General features: G+C 39.9%; 1 protein-coding gene across 1 annotated transcript in view; it reads right to left on the bottom strand.

Moving 5' to 3' along the window:
• garnl3 (GTPase activating Rap/RanGAP domain like 3) overlaps positions 1-21,618 on the bottom strand; it is a gene marked incomplete at both ends in the record, with an annotated part of 87,907 nt that overhangs the window by 46,941 nt on the left and 19,348 nt on the right. Inside the window, one exon of the mRNA XM_079257107.1 lies at positions 13,037-13,106. Coding sequence (XP_079113233.1) covers positions 13,037-13,106 — 70 coding nt within the window. The remainder of the gene's footprint in view (positions 1-13,036; positions 13,107-21,618) is intronic.

The raw sequence follows: 21,618 nt of genomic DNA, 5'->3' as shown, positions 1-21,618 counted from the left end.
CCAGACAAATAGATAGCGTCACACCAATATCTAGATAGTCATAAAAGCAAAAATAATTAATCTACTGGCTGGAAATGAAAGCATTAGGCTACCGACCCTCCCACTCAGGAGCCACAGTGATGGGAGCAGCAGCTTTAAGGATCTGAAGAGTGTGCAGATGCTGCAATAAAGTCTTGAATCACAGAGCTTAGCAGATGAGCTCCACACATGATCTGCTTTTATAGGTGATTAGTTGTGTATCAGAGGAAAGACAAGTCAAAGGAAGCAAGATTAAAAAAAATAAAATAAAATAAGGATGCTTAGATATGCACAGTGACACCAGATTCGAATGACTTCTGAAGTGGCTGATGGGGATATTTGCTTTAAAATAATCAATTGCTTTCAAGTGGACTTGAAGGATTGTACAAGCATCATTTTGTTTCAGGAACCGGGTTTGTGGCACACAAGCGAGGACAAAATGGCCACATCTAAAAGAGACAGTTAATGGTCATTGAGACATGAAAGACAAATGTTAAAGGAGCAACAACAAGCTCTTGTATCAACCCACCTTGTGATAGAGCTCCGCATGTTTAGAATCCTTGACACAAAAGACGAGCCATGACCCGTTCTTGCTTGTATACACTGAACTTTTGTCAATTTAATGGAAAAATATTTTCTTTTATACATATATCTATTTATTTAAAAGGTAAATACAGATTTAAAGATCACAGGATCAAGTTTTTGTTGCATTTGGATCATAAATATCTTTTCTGGAATTAGTTCCTCATCGATTACTTGAACATAAAGAGAAAATCTGGACTTTGTCTTTTGACTAATCTAAGCTGTTGCTCGCTTTTAATGATTCTGATTTACCTATTCTATATGGATTTATTATGATTTTTGCACACCCTTTTAATTATGTCTTAATAAATGTTCATTCATGTCATTTTTTTTGTCTTGTCCAGCATTTAAGCAAGCAGACTGATGTTCTGGATGCTGTGTTCTGCTGAGCAAATTTATTTTGCCAAGGGGAACTTTTATAGATGTAATGATCCCCTTGTTGATTCTTATTTTATTTTTCTATTTGCTTTGGATAATAGTTTGTATTACAGAGTTTATGCTGCTGGACCTGACCGGAAAGGACAGGAAAGGGGCAGAAAGAGAACAGAAAAGAGAACATAAAAAACAAAAAGAGACATACCCACCTACATATATATGTATATACACTCGCACATACAGTATATATATACATATATACATATATACATACACACATACATACATATATATATAGATAGATATACATACATACATACATATATATACACACATATATACATATATATACATACATATACACATACATATCCATACACATACATACATACATATACATACATACATATGTACACACACATACCCACCCACACACATAAATATATACACCCACACAAGCCAACTCTAGATTCATGGTCCCTGTGGAGAACAAAACCATTGACAATCAGGAGGACCAGAAACTAGCAAGTTAAATCAAAAAGACAGAAATAGAGCTACCTGCTGTTAATGAATAAACTTGCTGGATGACTCAGTGACTGTGACACATGCAGAACATTCATGCAGAACATTTAGAGTGGAACGTGTTCAGAGAAGAGTGATCATGCCAATGTGACCCCGCCCGCCTAGGGCTAGAGGCAGGCCAGGAGAACCCAGAGACCCGGGTAACCGACAGTCACCCCCAGGCACAGACCCCAACCACCCCACTCCAGAGCCAGCCATGCATCCGCCCAGGAGGTGGCGAAGGAGGTCCCCAACCAGAGTCCCCCGCAGTCAGGGGGAACAGGCCCCAGCAGGCCCAGGCCGGCAAGGGCCGATCCCGCCGGGCACCGGCCACCCAGGGCAGACAGAGCGCACACCCCAGGGCCCCAAGAGCCCAAGAGCAGCTCCCCGCCCCTGCAGGCAGAGGGCACAGCCCACACCGACGGAGGACCAGGATCCCCAGACCGCCACCTAGCGGCAGCCAGGTTGCACCCCAGTGCGTCAGCTGCGCTCCCCGGGTACAGGACACCACCCCCCCACCACCAAACCACACACACATATACATGCATACCCTCCCTCCCCCAACACGCACTCCCCTCTCAGCCCCCATCCACACACCCCTCCGCAATCCACACACATCTCCCATCACATACACAACCCCACCCCACCTCTACTCACTCACCCATACCAAGTCACACAAACCCCAACCGACCCCGCCCCCACACACGCTCACACCCCGCCACCCCATCCCTCTACTTCTACCCAACCACACATGCCCCACCAAACACCCCTCCACCACCCACAGCCCCCCCACAGACACCCTCACTCCTCCAACACAGGCACACCCCATTACATACAACCCACCCACCAACATAAACCTCCACACACACACACACATCTACTCATCCGCACACATCCCTATCCCCTCACCCCCCTACCCACCTATATCCCCAACCCTAATCCCCCTCCAACCACCGCACCATCCATCTGTAACCCCATACACCTATTCCCACACATCCTCACCTCACCCCTCCATCATGTCCCATGTGAGATGCCCCAGAGGGGGCAGAGGACAGGATGGCCCCGATCAGGGCCCCCATAATTACCGCCCACCACTCCCAGCGTCCCCCCCACCACTCCACAGATGCAGCTGACCCAGCACCCCCCCAGGGCCGGCGACAACCCTCCTACAGCCAGGCCAGCCCAGACTTAGGTCAAATGGATGGCCCTCTTCCCCCACCGTACCCTCCCCCAGTAAAGCCCCGAGAATAGGGGCATGAGAGGACTCTATCGCTCCTGCCTCCCCCCCGCTTATGACTGATAGTGAAGTATGTATTAGTTGCAATTAAAATTGAGGGAAGTTCCACGCGGTGTTGGGAGAGGGACCACCTAAGCAGCCCCGCCCACCATACACCGCACGCCCTTCCCCCTAATCATGTGAGTTGTCAGTGTTTTGGTGTTTTGATGTCTAAGTGTAATTAAAACTGCAAGGTGAGCCGAGGCTGGGTGCAGCGATCAAGACCACCTTGATGGCCTTTCTCACCACCCAGCGCCACGTGCACACCTCCCAATACCCTGCCTGTGTGTGATGGGGAGCAGGGAGGAAGAGGGGTCGAGGGATTTAAGTGAGAAGGTGAGCCGCCCGCGGCACTAGGCATGCCCCCCACTCCCAGGGCCTCCCAAGGACCAGGACAAGCCGGGGACAGCCATCCCCGTAACCAGAGCCTTCGGCGACTCTAACCAGAGAGTCATCACCGACCCAAGAGGGGACCAACTCACCACACGCAGAAGGGGGGCATGAGGACAAAGAAGAGGAGGGGCGGCAGAAGGGGAATCCCAGACCGATTGTCCACCGCCCCCTCACTCACAGAGGACACCCCCACCTGGGGACATGAAGCCCCCCCTTGTCCACACATCGGCATTTTCACGCACATCCGCCACTGTCTCAGCACACACACCTACAGCCACACACACACACACACTTCCCGACACATACAGGTCCACCCAGCCACACATTCAGCCCACCCTCAAAACCATCCTCCTGACCCCCACGTCACATCCAAATCTCCCCCACCCCCACCCATCACATCTAAACTTATCCACCAACCCACCACACACATGCACCACCCACTCCCCCATACATACACCCCTGCCCCCCCCCCCCCCCCCCCCCCCCCCCACACACACACACCCGTATACATGCACTACCGCCACTCCCCACATACACGCATCACCCCACTCCCCCACACACACACGGCACTACCCCCCCCCCCCCCCCCCCCCCCCCCCCCCCCCCGGCACAAGCCGACCCCCCACCCCCAAGAGACAAGGGACAACCCCGGGCACCGGAGCCCAGGACCCCGCCCAGCCCACCCGCCGGCGGCACAGGCGCCCGTTACGGAGTCAAGCCCGCCAACCCATCACCCGCCAGCGACCTCCCCCCGCCGCTGCGTGGCAACTCCAGCCGCTGGCCAATCCAGGTCCACCGTAGGGCTAGAAACCTAGCAACCCCAGCAGTGGAGCAGTCAAAATGCCCCCCCAGGAGCCCACCACAGACCCACAGCCTCCAGAGACCCCCAACCGGCCACCAACGCCGAGCGCAATAAGGTCACATTCTCCCCCCGTACTAAGTGATGGAGCTGATCACAGGGGACCAGAGGGAATGAAGTTCAGCCGACTGATCCCTTGAGGAGGCAGACATCATCTCCATACTGATGTGATCTAATAAGAGATTTCTGAACTGCTGGATACACAGACTTTGTTTGCTTTTCCAGTTTAGAAGGATAGTTTTCTTTGCGATACATAAACTGGTGAGGATTAAGTTTGCAGAATTAAATTCTATGTTAATTTCACCAAAGTGACCCAGTAGGCCCAGTTTGGGGTTTGTAGGGATGTTACATTTGAAGCAATTTGACAGACCTTTACATACCTGAAACCAGAATTCCTGGACAGGTGGGCAAGACCACAAAGCATGGTAGTAGTTGTCAATTGTGTTGCCAGTGCAGTGTGGACAGATGTTTGATTGTGACAGACCCATCCTGAACATCCTGTGTCCTGTATAATGAGTTCTATGCAGAATTTTAAATTGTATTAGTTGCATGTTTGAATTCTTAGTCATTGTAAATGTATTTGAACAGATTTGTGACCATTCATTTTGGTCAAAGTTACTGGATAAGTCTGCTTCCCATTTAGAAGTTGGGAGACATGGAATCGTCTAGCTTTGATAGTAATCTATATATTTTAGATAACAGTTTCGGGGCATTGAGATTTAAGAATTCTGCAGCCCTGATAGGTAGCTGCAAGTTTAATTGATCAGGGGTGTATTTCTTACCTATAATAGATTTAAGTTGGTGGTATTCTAAGAATTTTGTGCTGCTGATTTCATATCGTGAAGTAATTATATCAAAAGGGAGAAAGTTCCTGTTTTCTATTAAATGTTCTCACTGTTTTATTCCTTTATTCTTCCATTGAGGGAAGTTTATCATTTTCCGGTTTTGCTGGATGTCGGGATTGTTCCAAATAGGTGTAAGTTTGCATGGAATAAGCAAGGACTTGGTTAGTTTAAGAAATTCCCACCAGGCCATTAGTGAGGAGCTGATATTAATGCTTTTAAAGCATTTTTGGCGTTTGACAGCTGTGCTGATAAATGGCAGGTCTGAAATTGCCATATCCTCACACATAGCTTCTTCTATATTAAGCCATGGTTCATTCATGTCATTTTTAAAGCCTATTCTTCCCCATGCTGTAATATTTTTCATTTTTTATGTGAAACAGTTTGAATAGTCTGTGATATGAAATGTGTGATACAAATAAACTTGCCTTGCCTTGGTTGTTGGCTGTCATAGAGAGCCCAACACATACAGCATCTTTAACGTAACTAAAAAAAAGTACCTGGACAGTGCAGACCTCGGCCAAGCAGATAATTTCCACCCAAACACACTTTTAGATTCCTAGATTCACTGATAATGGATCCACTGTGTCTTGGCTATACTTGGGTGTTTGTTGCATGTTAATATCTTAATTTGTTCTTTTGCAGTGATGACATTTTTAAAGATCCCTTTTTTTCCTGTTCTGGATCATTGTAACCAGAATTTTGCTGGGATTCAGCTCTAACTTTAATATTTTGTAAAACCTGTTGGAAACAATCTATTGTGAAGTTATATGCATATATAGTGAAAATTTCCCAATTCCACAACATTAAAAAATCCATTAAAAACCTCTGGAATTTTAGGAATATAGGGTCTAAAAAGATGGAATCCAACGCTGACTGAGACCCATTTTCAGAAAAAAAAAAAATCATGAAAATTTGTTCAGTATTTACCTCCGCCAACGAAGTTGTGTTTTTACAGGTGTTTATCTGTTTGTCTGTGTTCGAGATAATTTAAAAGTTATGACTGGATTTTCATGAACTTTTCAGGACTTGTTGGAAATGTGAAAAGGAAGAACTGATTTAATTTCAGTGGTGATCCGGATCACTGTTTAGATCCAGGAATCTTTTAAAGGATTCTAACTTAACTGTGCTTAATGGAGGTTTGCGCTCTCCGAGTGCTTTTCTAGTTTATACATAAAGTTGCAGACAGAAAGACAGATATCAAGAAAAATACAAGTAGAGTGAAACTGCAATAAAATACATTACACCACTCTTATAGGGTTAAATGAGCAGAGAAATAGTTTTAAATAAAAATGGATAAACTAAAGGTAGCTAATATTACATCCAGTACCATGTTACTATTATTTGACTCTCAGTAATGACAATATAAGTTATTGTTACTTATATAACTGACTGCATCACACAAACGATAATTAAAAGACACCATACCCAAACAAGCTATTATCTTGTGAACTTTGCTTTTCCCCACAGAAGTTGCTGTTCATTCTAATTTATGGAGTTAATAAACACAAACAGATGCAGCCACACATAGCGCGACGCACATGCTGAGAGTGGAAATAAATTCAAAGTGGCAGCGCAGTCAAAAGCCTCTGAGGCAGTGACAGTAACACTGGCAGGCAGGTGGGAGTGGAGCCGTCTGCTCACCAGTTGCTATGCAAGACTGACAGCTAACCTCTCAACACAGGGTGTCTCAACACACATCCATTGCAGTTCTAGCAAACAACACAGAGCTGGGACCAATGCACACACCCACACACAAACAACCATCATCAAAGTGTGTCTGAGGGATTTTACCGCCAATACTTTCATGTTTTCGTGCTTCAGTCAGTCAGCGCCCACCTCACTGTCATCGGCCTCATCTTAGGAACATTTCAAGCGAGCTTTCTAAGCTATTCTGTCAGGATGAAATGGCTTTAATTTTTTCAAGGTTTAACATTTAGGCACACAAAACACAAGGGAGTATTTTAGTGGGAGTTGCGATTGTTTTTGTTTTTTTGTCTCTCAAACATGGATGCTGTCATGAAGAATCTTCTAATGTGAGTTTCAGAGAATGTGCTGGAACAGGGGATGTAAGACAAGCAGATGACAAGTTTATGTAAAGGAGTGTTGCAGCAGGACATTAATGATCCCATTTCTTTGGTGTATTTATGGCATAAAACCTCTCACTTTGTTTCTAACTTCTATGTTTCAATGTACAAGAAGGGGGCCAGAAGGTAAAGTTAAAAAGCACACACACACACACACACACACACACACACACACACACACACACTTTGTTGATGGTTATTTTTCCCTTGCAGCTATTGCAACTATCATGAGCAAACAAACAATGTGATACAAAATTCTCCTTAAAATCTCAGTTCCTTTATGTAAAAATGCTTTTGCATGTTTGACTTAGCATGAAACTGTACCCAGAAAAACAGACTATGCATTAAACTTCTAATAAACTACCAATCAGGAGATCTTGTATTTCACATATTGACCTGTATTTTTAAAAAATGATCTTAAATAAGCATAGACAAGACTTCTAGCAGGGTGATTTTATAAAATGTCACACAAAGTTGGTTTGTTTAGACTGGAGTGAATCACACTTCAACAGTGGTGTCTGTGTAGATATCATATTGGTAACTGCTACCTCGGCTTCCAAGATGCCAAAAATAAAACAAACAGACAAGGTGAGTCATGGCTCTGCATATGCTGGTCTCTCTTCATAGGGAGACCCTGCTTTGAATCAATAGATCCCAGAGGCATTTAAAAATATATCCTTCAAAGCAGCAGAAGAAACTGAAGGCAAACCTACGCTTCACAAATAAACAAGACAGAGATGAAAACATTTGTGGTTATTAAAATTTAAATAAAGGGTGGGCCTATATCATGGTTTACCTAGGTGGTTTGATCCTGGTCATTAATTCTGTTTATCAGTTCCTTACAAGTATTTATCAGGAAACATACGTAGAGCTATGATTTAAGATATTTTAAGTTGATAAATGATAAAAGAATATTGTCCATGCCAATAAAAATAATTTCAATAAGAGATTCAAGAGACTTTATTTCTACAAGAAATTCACATCTTTGGGGAAAAAAAATTATTTCCACCTTGGCCTAATATTTTTTTTATTATCATAATCACAAGTTGCCTGCGATGGACTAGCGATCTGCCCAGGGTGTAGCCTGCCTCTCACCCAGAGACTGCTGGGATAAGCTCCAGCTCCCCTGCGACCGTTAATCGGAAGAAGCAGTATGGATAAGGAATGAATGGAATCACAAGTAGCAAATGTGGTAAAGACGCCATAATTACTTGCGGAAAAAAATATTTTGACAAAGTGTGCTTCCATAAAGTAAGAAAAAGATCAAATTGTTGTGTTTGTGAAAACAAAGCTAGAAATTTGAAACACAGTGGAACTTCTTTAAATCCATTTTTTGTGAGGCAATTTGATCCAGACAGTTTGATTATAGGAGTCAAATTCTGTATTTGGACGTTGACTGACCAAGGCGCTTTGCAATGCTCCATAGAGACCACTATGAAAAACTTTAACCAAAAACTAATTGGGAAACATGGTACACAGACGTAACGTGTTTTGCTCTGTGAGGTAATAGGCTAAACAGCTAAAAATAGTAACAAGCTAAGAGGGGTCACAGATGGCCATACTTCAGTTGATAAGTTGATTCTCCTCCTGTACTTTATATTGGAACAAAACTGCAGCGAGACTTAAAGCAACACTACATTAATTTCTGACCTTAACTATGGACTTATGACTTGTTTTGATGGCACAGTGACATTCATCATGCACATTCCTGGATGTGTCATTGCACTGCAGTGTCTTGAGACTCCTTTTTTTTTCTCAGTCAAGTGACTGATGTGTTTTGCTTCATGGGACTTGTCTGCAACTTGATATCACCACAACAGCTGTTTTGAAAGGGCTCCAATTAAAGAAAGATACCCAGGAGTACATTATCAGAGGGCACAAGGGAAAGAAAGAGAGAAAGGGAAAGAGCAAGAGATAGGACAAGAGTCAGCATCAAACTGACTTTTACTATTTGGAGAAAGCTTGGAGGAAAGACAGGATACAACACTGAATTGACCCCTGTTAGAGCGTGCCAAAGAGTCCAAATTGGTCAAAGTTCAATAGTGGAAATGTGCATATTAACATACACAGTGTCGCATAAAGAGGTTTGTGATTTTTGAATGCAGGTTGAAAAGAACCATCATTGTTCTTGTACATTACATTGTTTGAGAGGTGTGGTAATGATCAGTCACATTTTCAGATATGTCACATTAAAAGTTGAACTTTTTTTTATCTCCCTACTCTAAACAATTCAGGGGAAGTGAAGTAACAATCAAAATTCAGATTAAAAAGGCTGAAATGTTCATGTGTTTACTTTTTTAAAAATAATTTCTGGATGTAATTCAATGAGAGAATCACAGTATATTTTTTATAATGATTAGTTTTATTTAAAATATTTCAAAGAATAACCACAAAATTGAGTTAAATGGATAATTCCTAAACATAAGATCCTGAAAGTGTGAAGAACTCAGGCTGTTGGAATAACATTTAACCAAAGTTATTGTTGCAAATTTGCCACAATCATCTGGTCTTTCTTTATTTTATTTTATTTTCTTTTAATCTAAAAATGTATTGTAATAACTTATTTTAATTTAGTTACTATTATTTACCTATTAATTTGATTTTTTTCTTTTTTTTAAAATTTATCTTAAATTATTTATACAGATTTATCTAATATCTATTTCTATGTTATTTTATTCCGGTCATTTCCTTTAGTTATTTTTTATTCCTTTTTAATTGTATTTAGTTTTCTTTTAATAAATAAAAGAAAACTAAATACATTATAATTTATTTATTATAAATAAATTTAGGCATTGGGTTGATTAGAAAATACTAAACAAAACAAAAAATGCTTGGTATACTGAAGGTTTTACGAGCTTTGCTGCTGCAACTCACTTGATTCAGACTCAAACTTAACTTTTAGCTCTGCATAATTCTGTAATTTACCAACCGATTTGAGTAAGATGTGTGGCAGCAGGGAAACATATAAAGCCTGCAGGACACTGGCCCCGGGGACCAGGATTAAGAAACCCTGCCGAAGAGTCACCATCATTTCACCCTTGCTGCATGAATAATTTTGCCTGTCTTTGAGTCTCTGGCTAGATTATTTTAAATCAATAAAAGGAAAAACCAGTAGAAACCAATATACCCCTAAAAAAAACCCAAAAACAAACCCCTTTCCAGGGTCTTTTTTTAACACATGCCAGTTGCTGACAGGATAAGACACTGTGTGTCGTGTTTATTTGAGAAAATGGTGGGTGGAAAATGAATGAAAGTTTGATAAGAACAGTTGATCATCAGGAATAACTTCAGGGAGAATGATCACATCTATAAACATTTATATTTGGTCCTTCATTCTGCAGTGGAATCAAGTCTTATTTTCCATGTGAGAGAATAAATATAATTGCTGGGGTTAATTTGTGGGGGGGAATTGCTTTTGGTACGTCTGGCAAACACACTGGAGGAAGCCACTGCAAAAGTTAATAAAGAGTCTTCTGTACCTTTTAGCTGAGAAATATTTCCTTCTGAAAACAATATCAAATCTATCTGTTCATGTTGTGAATATTTTCTCTGCAGTGTTGTGGAGATGATATGAGCACCTGGCAGGTCCTGACAGGTATCATTAAGATATAATAAAAGACACAAAATCGGCAATTTGACTAAAGTTGTCAAATGTATACTTTATCTTTTCATGGCTTCAGATTGCTTCTGCCAGATGGTCACTGCAGCAGAGCAGCATCCAGTCTTCATCTGTGTATTCTGCAGTTGTGTGATGTTAATGCGAGCAGAGCAGTGATAACACTGTTGCGCTCAAAGCTTGCAGGACTGCAAACTATAAATTTGGACAGAGTGGTAGTCTGTGCCTAGAGACATAAAGAATATTGCAGCTACTGACATTTAAATCTTTGTTGCATGCAACATACACATCCATCTTTCATGTGAATTTATACTGTTTTTCCCTTTCAATAATAAACTATAAAAGAATCCATATTTAACATGACTCTGAAAAATAAAATGAAGCTGTTTCTGGATTACCAGTCACTCTACATTCTTTATTATTCACGGATATTTTCTTACTTACAGTACAGTGTAGAGGTCTGGGGCAATAATTACAAAACCTCACTTCACTCACTATTAATCCTACAAAAAAGGGCAATTTGTGTTATACATAAAGCTGGTTATTTAGATCATACAAATTCTTTGTTTTTACAGTCTAAGTTGCTAAAACTCCAGGATCTGGTTAGCTATCATCCAGCACAACTTATTTTTAAGGCTAGCAGGAACTTCTTACCACACCATGTACAAAAACCTTTTAGTCAGAGAGATGGGGGGTATAGATTACGAGGGAACATCATATTCAAAATGCCCTTGGTGAGAAGCACCAGGAAAAGTTTTTGTGTGTCTGTCTGTGGGGTCAAATGGTGGAACAAACTGGGATAAAATCACAGGCAGTGTCCAAATGTAAAAAAATTTAAGTCACTATACAAAGACATGATAATTGAGGAGTACAGAAATATTATAGAATGAAACATATGACACTGAGTAGGTCTGTTATTATTGTTGATATAAATGTTGCTATTGTTTTTTATTATTGTTATTGGTATTATGACTGCATTGCTCCATTACTGTAACTGCTTATTGTATTCATATAGATTACGACATATAAAGGATATTATTATTATTATTATTATTATTATTATTATTATTATTATTATTATTATTATTATTATTATTATTATTATTATTATTATTTATTATTGTTATTATTATATAGGTATTAATAATATACTGGGTTGCTATTGTTGTATTGCTATGGGTTAATATTGTTGTTATTGATATTGTATTGCTCATCACTGGGGTGGGATTACATATAAGTTTATGCTTCTACCCACTCCTTTTGAACGTTTTGTCATCTATTATTTCTGTTTTGTTTTGGGTTTTTTTTGTGTTTTTTTTCTTGTTTTTGTTTTTAGATTTCATTATGTTCAAATAAACTTTTTCAATCAATCAATCAAACCCTTATTGGCATAAAAAATTATAACTAGTACATTTTAACCCAGCTGCTATGTTGTTATACAGACCTGCAAAGAGAAACTAGGAGTAAATCGTTGAATTAGAGTTACATAAAAATAATTTACTCATTGCAACTTTGTAAACACACCACATGCACAGCTTACTTGCGATACACATCTACTTCAATTCTAAGTTTATTCATCTATTTTTTAATGATAAATTCATCATCATGTGTCAAGCGGGAACTTTTAGATTACAACACATCATTTGAAGACAAAAAAAAACAACATTTCCAGATGTGGCATAATTCAAAATGAGTGAGCACCACTCATTACATCTAATAAGTCATTTGGTATGTGTGTGTGTTTTAAGGAACACACTTTGAGGCTATTTGTGACCTCATCCTGCTTCATACTCACTGTTTATGAGTTTCCTCACATACACACCCCCACACTGTGTGTGTGTCTGCTGGTGCTGATAGGCAACATGTGGTTTCTTTTCAGCACTAATCTGTCACACACGTGGTGTGCTGCACTCATGGACAAACCCACAATATGTCTCTGGTAGGAAGTATGATCACAGCACACGACTTCCTGTCCCTTTGGGCTATCGGGACGTTCAGACTCAGCTCACAGTGGAGGGAGGTACCGTGACACACACCCTCTCCTCCAGCAATGACACAACATCTTAATAATCAACCACAAAGACACACACTGTGCAACACTTTTAGACCAACAGCATTCAAACAAAAAGAAGCAAAGTTTGGAGGACACAAGCCGAGTCATCCGTCACTGCATGTGGAGCGCCTGGTGTGATACAGACTGGCAAAGCACATCACCGGACCACACCCAGTTCATTGTGACTCATCAGTCCCCCTCTGTTGTTGTCCATCCATGCCAACATACCGACAAAGGGAATGGCAGTGAGAGGGAGAGAGAAAGACTGACCATAAAGACAAGAATCAATGGGTAGGATAAGGGAAAAGAGGATAAGGAAACACTCGTGACAGTGAGAGCAGCACACAGATGAGTGCATTGTGGGTGGGACTCACCAGCTCGACTGAACCATAGTGTTTCCTGCTGAAGTCTCCACGCCTGCAGCCCAAGTCCTCTGAGGCAGAGCTGCAACACAAACGAATAGTCAGACGTGGCCTGTTCACCCTAAATAACACCACATGTCCAGCACAAACAAACAGACTTCACTCATACACTAGCGGCAGCATCTTTCTCTTTGTCTCACTGATTGGACTGCATTGTCTTCATTGACACTTCATTCAGCTTATGTCTGTCTCTTCTTCCTCCTTGCTCTTTTTATTTGCCTCCTTCCTGTCTGTATCTTTATTGGTGTGCCGAGGGCTTGGCTGGGAGCGCAGGCCAGCCCAGTTCTGATTGAGATGTGGGCCCTGATTGAATTAGGCTTTAATGATGGATGAAGGCTGCCTGGGGGAACTGACTGCTGGTTAAAACAGTCAAATCTACTCTCTTTGTAGTTAATTCATAGAAATAAACCACCAAATGCAAACACAGAATTAAAGTCTGTTTTCCCTGATAATAGTAATATGGAGTTAAAACATATCTAATAGATAACTCCCTAAATAGTTTATTGCACATGACAAGCAATACCGTGAGTTGTTTCTCCCTGGTTCAGTTAAAATAATGATAAGTAGAATGAAAATCCAAATTAATCAATCAACCAAACAAAAGAGATATCATAAAGCCTTTTTGACCTATGATGAGTTAACTAAACTGCTCATTCCTCATATTTAATAGATACTTGGATGCTATGAAATGTTATTATTTAATTTGAAGAGGGTTTTTTTTTTGTATAGCAGAGATTAATAAACAGTCTCTTCATATTTGATCACAGGTAAATTATGAAGGAAATGTTTTGTATTTTCATGTTTATATCTGCCACATGATATAATCAAGTGAGTAGTTGGAGCTCCTCACTGAATGATATTGTTTTTACAGCAGGGTGATCCAACAAGAACTTTGTCAGATAAGTAATATTCTAAAACTACAAATTTATCTCATCCTATGCAACAGACAGGGGTCTCTATAGATGCATTATAAAACATTTTATTTCCATGAAAAAATTGAAGATCTAAAAATCTGCTAGATCAGACATTAGATGTGAGGCAGTTTGTGAAGAGACATTGTTGGCAGACATACAGCAAGTGGAATGGCATGCTGAAATACTTTTTTAATCCTGCAACGGTGAAAGGGCTGAAATGGAAAATGATAAGAAAAGGAAGCAAAATTAAAGGATTATTCAGGTAGACTGAAGACGGAAAGTATGGCACAAACACACAAGTTAGCATCGGTGCGCTACATGTGTATGCTAACACCTTACACACACTGTAAGCATATGAGCACACAAACACACAGAGCAGCTTAAGGAAAATATGCTTCCTGGGCATGCTTCGGAGAGGACAGTGGCATCTTTATGAGATATCTGAACATCTAACATTTCTGAGCTCCTCAATTTCTCACCTCATCTTGCAGAGCTAGCAAAGCTACCCGCCAAATTCAGCTTCTTTTCCTTCTTTTCTTTTATATTATTACCCAAAGTTTGTGGCTGCTGGTGAAGCTAAGGATTGATTGTGAAGTTAAAAGTTTTGCCTTATAAACTGTCTTTCCCTTTACCACTAAAGGGTGTCAGCTGCAACCACCTCAGAATTGATCACCAGGTTCCTTTACTTGCCTCTTCTTAACCAAAAAAACTCCAGCTTCCACTCTTGAAAATGACCATCCCAGTTTACCTGAACGAGCATGCGCAACTTTTCCAGAAAGAACCATGATGTCAAATATGGAGTTATTTCTTCTGCATTTTAGCCTCAACACACACCCGTGACCGTCCACCAACATAAACTACAAAAACACAGACATGACCTTGTAACCTTGTGATTAGCATGCTTTAAGACTACATCATCATTGCATTGGCTTCAGATGTGGTGCATATAAATTATGTAAAGAAGTGCAGATAAGGTGCAATGCTCAAAGCTTGTCTGACTTTCTGCTGAGTTCTCGCTCAGCACCTAAAGCATCTCTCACATAAGAAGCTCCATCATTAGCAATGTCCAGTTGTGTGGCTCTACATTTGCATATGAAAGGGACCAGTTCACTATGCCTTATTTTTTTTATCAAAAAATGTATCAAATGAGTTAGTATTTGAAAGAGACATTTATTTTTTTTAAGTTGCTGACAAGAATTTTGATGATAACCCTGAAACTCTGCTGGTCACTTAAAAGGACAAAACTCTGGTTATTAGTTGTTCTGTAAAACTTGAATAAAAATGAATTAAAGTAAAATGCTTTCAAGGGCATCAAGAGGCCATTTCAAGCTTGTGATTATTCAACTGTTAGTCTCACTATTGATTATGAAAGTTGCAGCTGAGGACAAAGAGAAAGGGGACAAGGTTTGCACACTGTCAGATGTGCAACAAAAAATAATTTGTGCCAAAAAAAAGAAGCCATAATATTGCATTTGAGGAAATAGTTGATAATAGTTTTCAGCAGGGAAAAAGAGAGCAATAACTTATTAATTATGTACACTTTATAGCTTTTCCATGCCTCATATTTGCAAGTATCTATCACTGTCAAAGTGCTTTTTGCTTCCACTGATTCTCTGGCCCACACCCCATCCACTCTGCTTCTATCTGCAGCTAACTTTTTTCCTTTCTGGCAGGGCTTCTCTTCAGGCAGAGTCAGGCTGGTAATATATAATTCACTCTCAAGCTTTAAGAACACATTTGTGTGTCTGTACTACAGGATGTATCCATCAGTTCTTCCTTACTCACTGTCCTTCAGTCTTGCCTCCTGTGCACAGAGGTGATTAGGATGGCACAACTCCATCACCGCTTCTGCCATTTTTGTACTTCCACTTCTGCTACTCAGCACCCAGGTCACAATCTTTCCTACTCTATACTTATACTCCAAGAAGGAAATCGCTTGCATGTTGGAGGAAGGTGATTAAGTGATATTACACCACCTAAATCTTTAAATGAAAACTGTTCTATCTCCCAATGAAGCTCATCTCCTCTGGAAATATGAGTTTTGCGGCTTCCTGTGATGCTTTTGGTACTTATACATGATAGTTTTAAGTTTAGGTAATTCATTTGTTAATTAGTGTGATGTATGAAATGCATCAAAGCTGTCCACTGCTGCATTTAGTCAATGTGCTTTTTTTTCATGCAGAGGAAATTTGCTGATCCAAGACTGTGAATGTGTATTGTCAAATTTAAACTTTTTTCCATAAAAAAGAGAAAACATAAAGACGTAGGCTACTTATACATGTAATAGGTGCACCATGTGGTGACTTATAAGCGGTTTGTGGTCAATGTGGTTGCAGTCATGCAAAACAGAAAAGAAATGTTCAAGCTGTGTTGACACTTAAAGAGGCAGGGAAAGCTGCAGGATTAAAGTGCTTTGAGTCTGATGAGGAACATAAAGCTGTTATCAAAACTGCAGCATTGCAAAAACATTCTCAGATTGCAAGTACGGTTTGTATGTGGTTTCTCAACATCTGTGGTCTCAGACTGGTGTTTGGAAATTAATATAATGCAGCCTCAATACGATGACGATTGAAACTTGTTACGAAATGACAACATAGCTGGAAATTTCAGAACACTAGAATCGTTCATTTTCGAACAAAAATGCCCCCAAAATATTCAGAAAGTCAGTTGAGCTGATGAAACCAAAGGATGCAAATGAAACAAAATAAAATCCTTGAGATTCCAATTAAGGAGTAAAATGATCCTTTCTCATGTGAAGCCACTTGCTGTCGGTCAACATTTCTGCTACCCATTGAACAACGCTGTACATCACTTCTGAGGGATTTTGGCCAACATTTCACATGTTAGCGATTTAAATAAAACATAACTACTACTAACAGCTGACTTCACATCCCTGACAAAATCATGATGGTAATTTTACTTTTAAATGAGCTGTTGAATCAATGAACTCCAACGTCAGTAGTAACAGTTGATAACAATGTACGACTGAGTAATTTGCATTATTTGCATGTGGACACTGTAGTCGTATTTCCACAGTTGAAAACTGGACTATATACTGTGTGCACAAAGAATTTAATAAAATGCACTGCAGTTTATGATCATCTTTTGAGCTTGTGTTTGGTGAGGTTCCTTCCTGACTCACTTTCAGGTACAATTTTCTAACAGGGAAATTTTGTACTCTCAGTTCAGTATCTTAGCACTGAATGTGCTGCTGTTGCTGTATCTTCCTACTGACAAGCTGCCAAATACTTTTAAGACAGTCGATAGTATCACAGCAGAAATCATTATTCTGCAGTCAAACTGCTCTTAAGTTCCTTCATCACTACTTGAACTTTGCACTTCACCATGCAGACGTTCACTTTTCAACAGCCTAATGGATTTGTAGGCCAATGAAAAGTGCCTCTAATTTCAGACAAAAGAGAAATAGAAAGAGGTCAGGTGGATATTCATTACTCAGCTCCTGCTGTCAGTCATGGAGTGCAAGGAAAGGTTACAAATGTGTGGCTTTTGTCATAACACAATGGGTGTTAACATGCCTCATTTAGTGATATTTAGTGAATATATCATGCAGCTACTCGTTAATATAAAAAAAACCCAACTGTTTCTGAAAAATGAGCCTTCTTTCAACCACCATGTGACTGTAAAATAGGTTCGCAAACTATTTAACTCAAATTGTGTTGGAAAGAAAAACCCAACACAAGTAATGCCACAGCAGTACCAACCTACTAGGACTGAAATGCTTAAGAAAGAAAATCTATCTGCTAATTGGAAATTAAATCATACCTCATTTCAGAGTCCTTTTCAAATAAATGATACCCTAAATATATTAACAAAAAAAGTACCATATAATGTTGACATCAGCAGTTCCCTGAAATTATACATGAGATTTCTCAACACTCCAATTTTATCCAGTAACAAAACAGTTGCACTTCTGCACCACACCTCCTTGCAATCTTAATATTATAAGCTAAATTAGCTCCTCCTTCAGTTTTCTCCTGCAGCCTTTGAATAATTACAAATAAAAAAGGTGTCACAAACAAAATGAGTTTTGGAACATTAGCACTGCTATGAACGTAGATAAGCCAGACAATGATACATTCATAAACAAGAATAAAGTAAACAATATTACAACATGACAGCATTAAAACCTTTCATTTGATGAACAGGCATCTAAGAACTACTTTCTCCAAGCTAAAGTTGTAGAAATGCCTCAGCTTTTGGCAGCCCAGTACCACAAAACACACATTTATTGTCCTTTATGAAGCCCCTCACCACAGCAGCACTTCCCAGCAGAAGAGCTGCAGTGGTGGCATTTAAAAAAAAAAAAAATCCTACAATGAGAAGCTTAAAGTGAACAACAAAGCAACCTTGGACTATAAATTAACAAAGCTGCGCAATTTCAGCCAGAGGTCTAAACTGAGTCACATGCGCTCCTCTGCCGCTGTCATATTGCCAGGGCTGGTTGCGACTCCATTCTACCTTGAACTGAAAAGCACGACATGAATAATTCATATTTTTCCGTGTAGCCTGCACACTGTAATGCCTGTTGTCCGAGAAATAGGCAGCTCAGTTGACCAACCAACACTTTATCGAAAACAACAGCGTGGAAATTGCGCATGAAACCAGCGTTGCGTTTTGATTCCAAGCTCCTAATGTCTGTTGCACAGCGTCAACACTTCCAAACTGGAGACTTGTGGATTCAACTGGCGCCCAGTTTTCTCAATAAATTATTCACTTAAAAAAACCACAAATATCTTAAAACTCGAGCAAAACTGTCACTTAATGTACACATAATTAGCCGATCAAGCAGCGTAATGAGGCACTTTTGCGCACCGACAAACGGTTTGGACACAGAAGCAGGTGTTCAGCATCTGGGCTGCATGAAACGCTGCAGGGATATGACAGAGCGACGGCACAGACCTAAATGCATTCAACAGATGAGCATGGACAGGCATTCACACAGGTATGAGCAGGGTTGAGGCTTTTTTGGGTTTGTTTGTTTGTTTGTTTGTTTTTACCGCTGATTGAAAGTCAACAGTTTGTTAGAGGTTGGATCCACAATGTTCATGTCCCCATGCGATGTCAGTCCAGCGGACAAGTCGACTACAGCAAACCCGGTGTCTTCTTCTCCTTCTTCTTCTTCCCCTCTGAGTGTTTCTCCTGCTGCTAAAACTGCAGGAACATGACTGCTGCGCAAACTCCAACAGCTGATCTCAAACCGGCTGGTGGTCCGAGTCCTTTTGGTTCCTTTCTCAGCACGAAACTGTTCACTCACTGCATTATGATGAAGCGGAACGGCTCTGCAACAGGAGCTGTGTGTTTACTGTGTTATCTCTCTTTCATTCTGTATTCCCCCTCTCTCCTACTCTCTTTCTCTCTCTCTCTCTCTCTCTCTCTCGCTCTCGCTCGCTCTCATACACACACTCGTGCATTACAGGCTTTTTTTTTCTTTCATCTCTCCTTCCTTTATAAAGGAAGAAGCGTCATTCATATCAGCTTGTTCTCCTTTTTAAGCTATTGCTGTTACATCGCCATCAGTTACAGAGGTCTGTCAGCTTAGGGTTCTCAAGATGCTCAAGTGAACTCAGGTTTTTTCACATTTTTTTCTTGTAGCACTTGTGGAAATTGATGAGATTAATCAAAACATGCTTTTTCCCCCTTCTTTTTCATTGTAACTCTCACATGTTTATGCTGGACAGCAGGCCTATTGATATTAGTGATCCTAAACTATCGGAAAGTTTTCACTTCAATGTAAATCATCTTCAAAATTGGGATTTATGAGTTTTGTTTTGTTTTGTTTTTTTTAAATCATTTGCTGCTATTATTTTACCAATGATCAGTGAATTCTAACAATGCCTAAATAATAATTCCCTTTGACCGCTATTTCTGTTTGGCTCAGGGGCCAAAAGTAATGACAAATAATGCTTTATTGCACTCAGTTGTGTTTCTGCTCCACAACCTGGAAACTAAACCCTTTTTTTTCTTTTTTTTTTCTTTTTATCAAAATACTTTAAATGATCTCTCTTTTAGGAGACACAAATATCTTTGTTTCTTGAGCACTGAAGATTCTCATCTGTGGATCGCTCGAGTGTGTCTCAAGTCTTCCCACAATTTCTTATCACACACACACACAGACACACACACACACACACAATGATGAGCTCATTCATCTTTTATCTCATTCATCATGTCACTTCTTGTCTGTCTTCTCTTTTCTTTTCTTTTTACCTTATACTTCTTTTTTCTGCTGGCCATTAATTACTCAATATTGGACAGAAGTATGCACACTTATTTCTGAGGCAGCATTTATGTTCCAAAACATCCACTATTATTGCGCAGACATTGGCTCTTTGCTTATTTCACTTGTCTTTTTCTTATCATTATAACCACATATACTACAGATACATAGACTTGCAATTTTTCTCCCATTGCCATTTCACATTGCATGGAACTCTTTTGGTAACATACATATGTGCTTAAAATGCAAGAGACTAATGTTTACCCCTTTTCTTTTAAACACTATTATTAGGTACAAAATACTACAACTAGGCTAGTTTTGGGGGAGGAAAAAGGCCAATGTGGATATTATACTTCCTTGTGTGGCATTTGCATTATTGTGCAAATGTGAGATTATGCTAACTGAATTCTAACTCAGCTGTCTTGTGACCAACTAGCATCCTGCCATGGCAGCTACTAGCTGACTCTTCAGTGTGGAGTCATGAGTGGTGGTTCTTACTCTTACAGGATAGCTTTGATCTCATCAAACAAAGTTGACACACAGATTCTGTTTTAAAGGATCTGCTCTATATCTTACTCTCTTTGAACTTTCCAAATTGTTTTAGCAGATGACATGCAAAGACAGCCAGTGCCAAAATGACAATGAGTTAAAAGCAATGCAGAAGAGCAGTTATTAAGAGCAGTTATTGTAAATAATCTCCAATTTCTGTAACGTTAATTTGGACATAAAGCTGAGTCGGATATGGGGGAAGTTACAGAGACACACCGGTGGAAGTTCTTTTGGATACAATTATTTAAATGGTAAATGTTTGACGTGGACAGTAAGAGGAAGTCATGAATGCAAAGGAAGAATACAAAATCCACACAATAAGGCTCAAGCCAAGATTTAACCACGAAGCTTCTTGTTGCAAAGCAACTAACCACCACACCACAGAGCGTGCTGCTTCAGATGTCAAGACGGTTAATTACACCACCACTGCTCTGTTGGTATAAGATTTTACTTAGTTTTACTTTCATTTAGATTACAGTAGAATAATGCAGGAGAGAGTTTTAAACTCAGAGTGAAACTTGACATGATGGACATGAAGAAAAGGATAAAACTCTTCATTATGTCTTATGAATTCCAAACATATCTGGGCTGTTTCCATCTTAATCATGACCATAAAAAAAATTAATGAAATGCTCTGTTTTGTACACCAAACATATGTCATGGCAGCTGTTCAGTGTCACCTGTCTGGGTTTGTTACCTGTTTTGTTTTTTTGTTTTTTTTAAATTTATTTATGGATTTGTTCAGTTTCTTTTTTTAAACATTAGATGATAACCACTAGAGAAAAATGAGCACTGTTTTCAAAGCTAACCAACAATAGCAGAGCTCAACATCA

Source organism: Telmatherina bonti (assembly GCF_933228915.1).
Source record: "Telmatherina bonti genome assembly, chromosome: 17".
Classification (NCBI taxonomy): Eukaryota; Metazoa; Chordata; class Actinopteri; order Atheriniformes; family Telmatherinidae; genus Telmatherina; species Telmatherina bonti.
The sequence above is the reverse complement of the archived record's forward strand: the minus strand, read 5'-3'. Positions and strand labels throughout refer to the sequence as shown.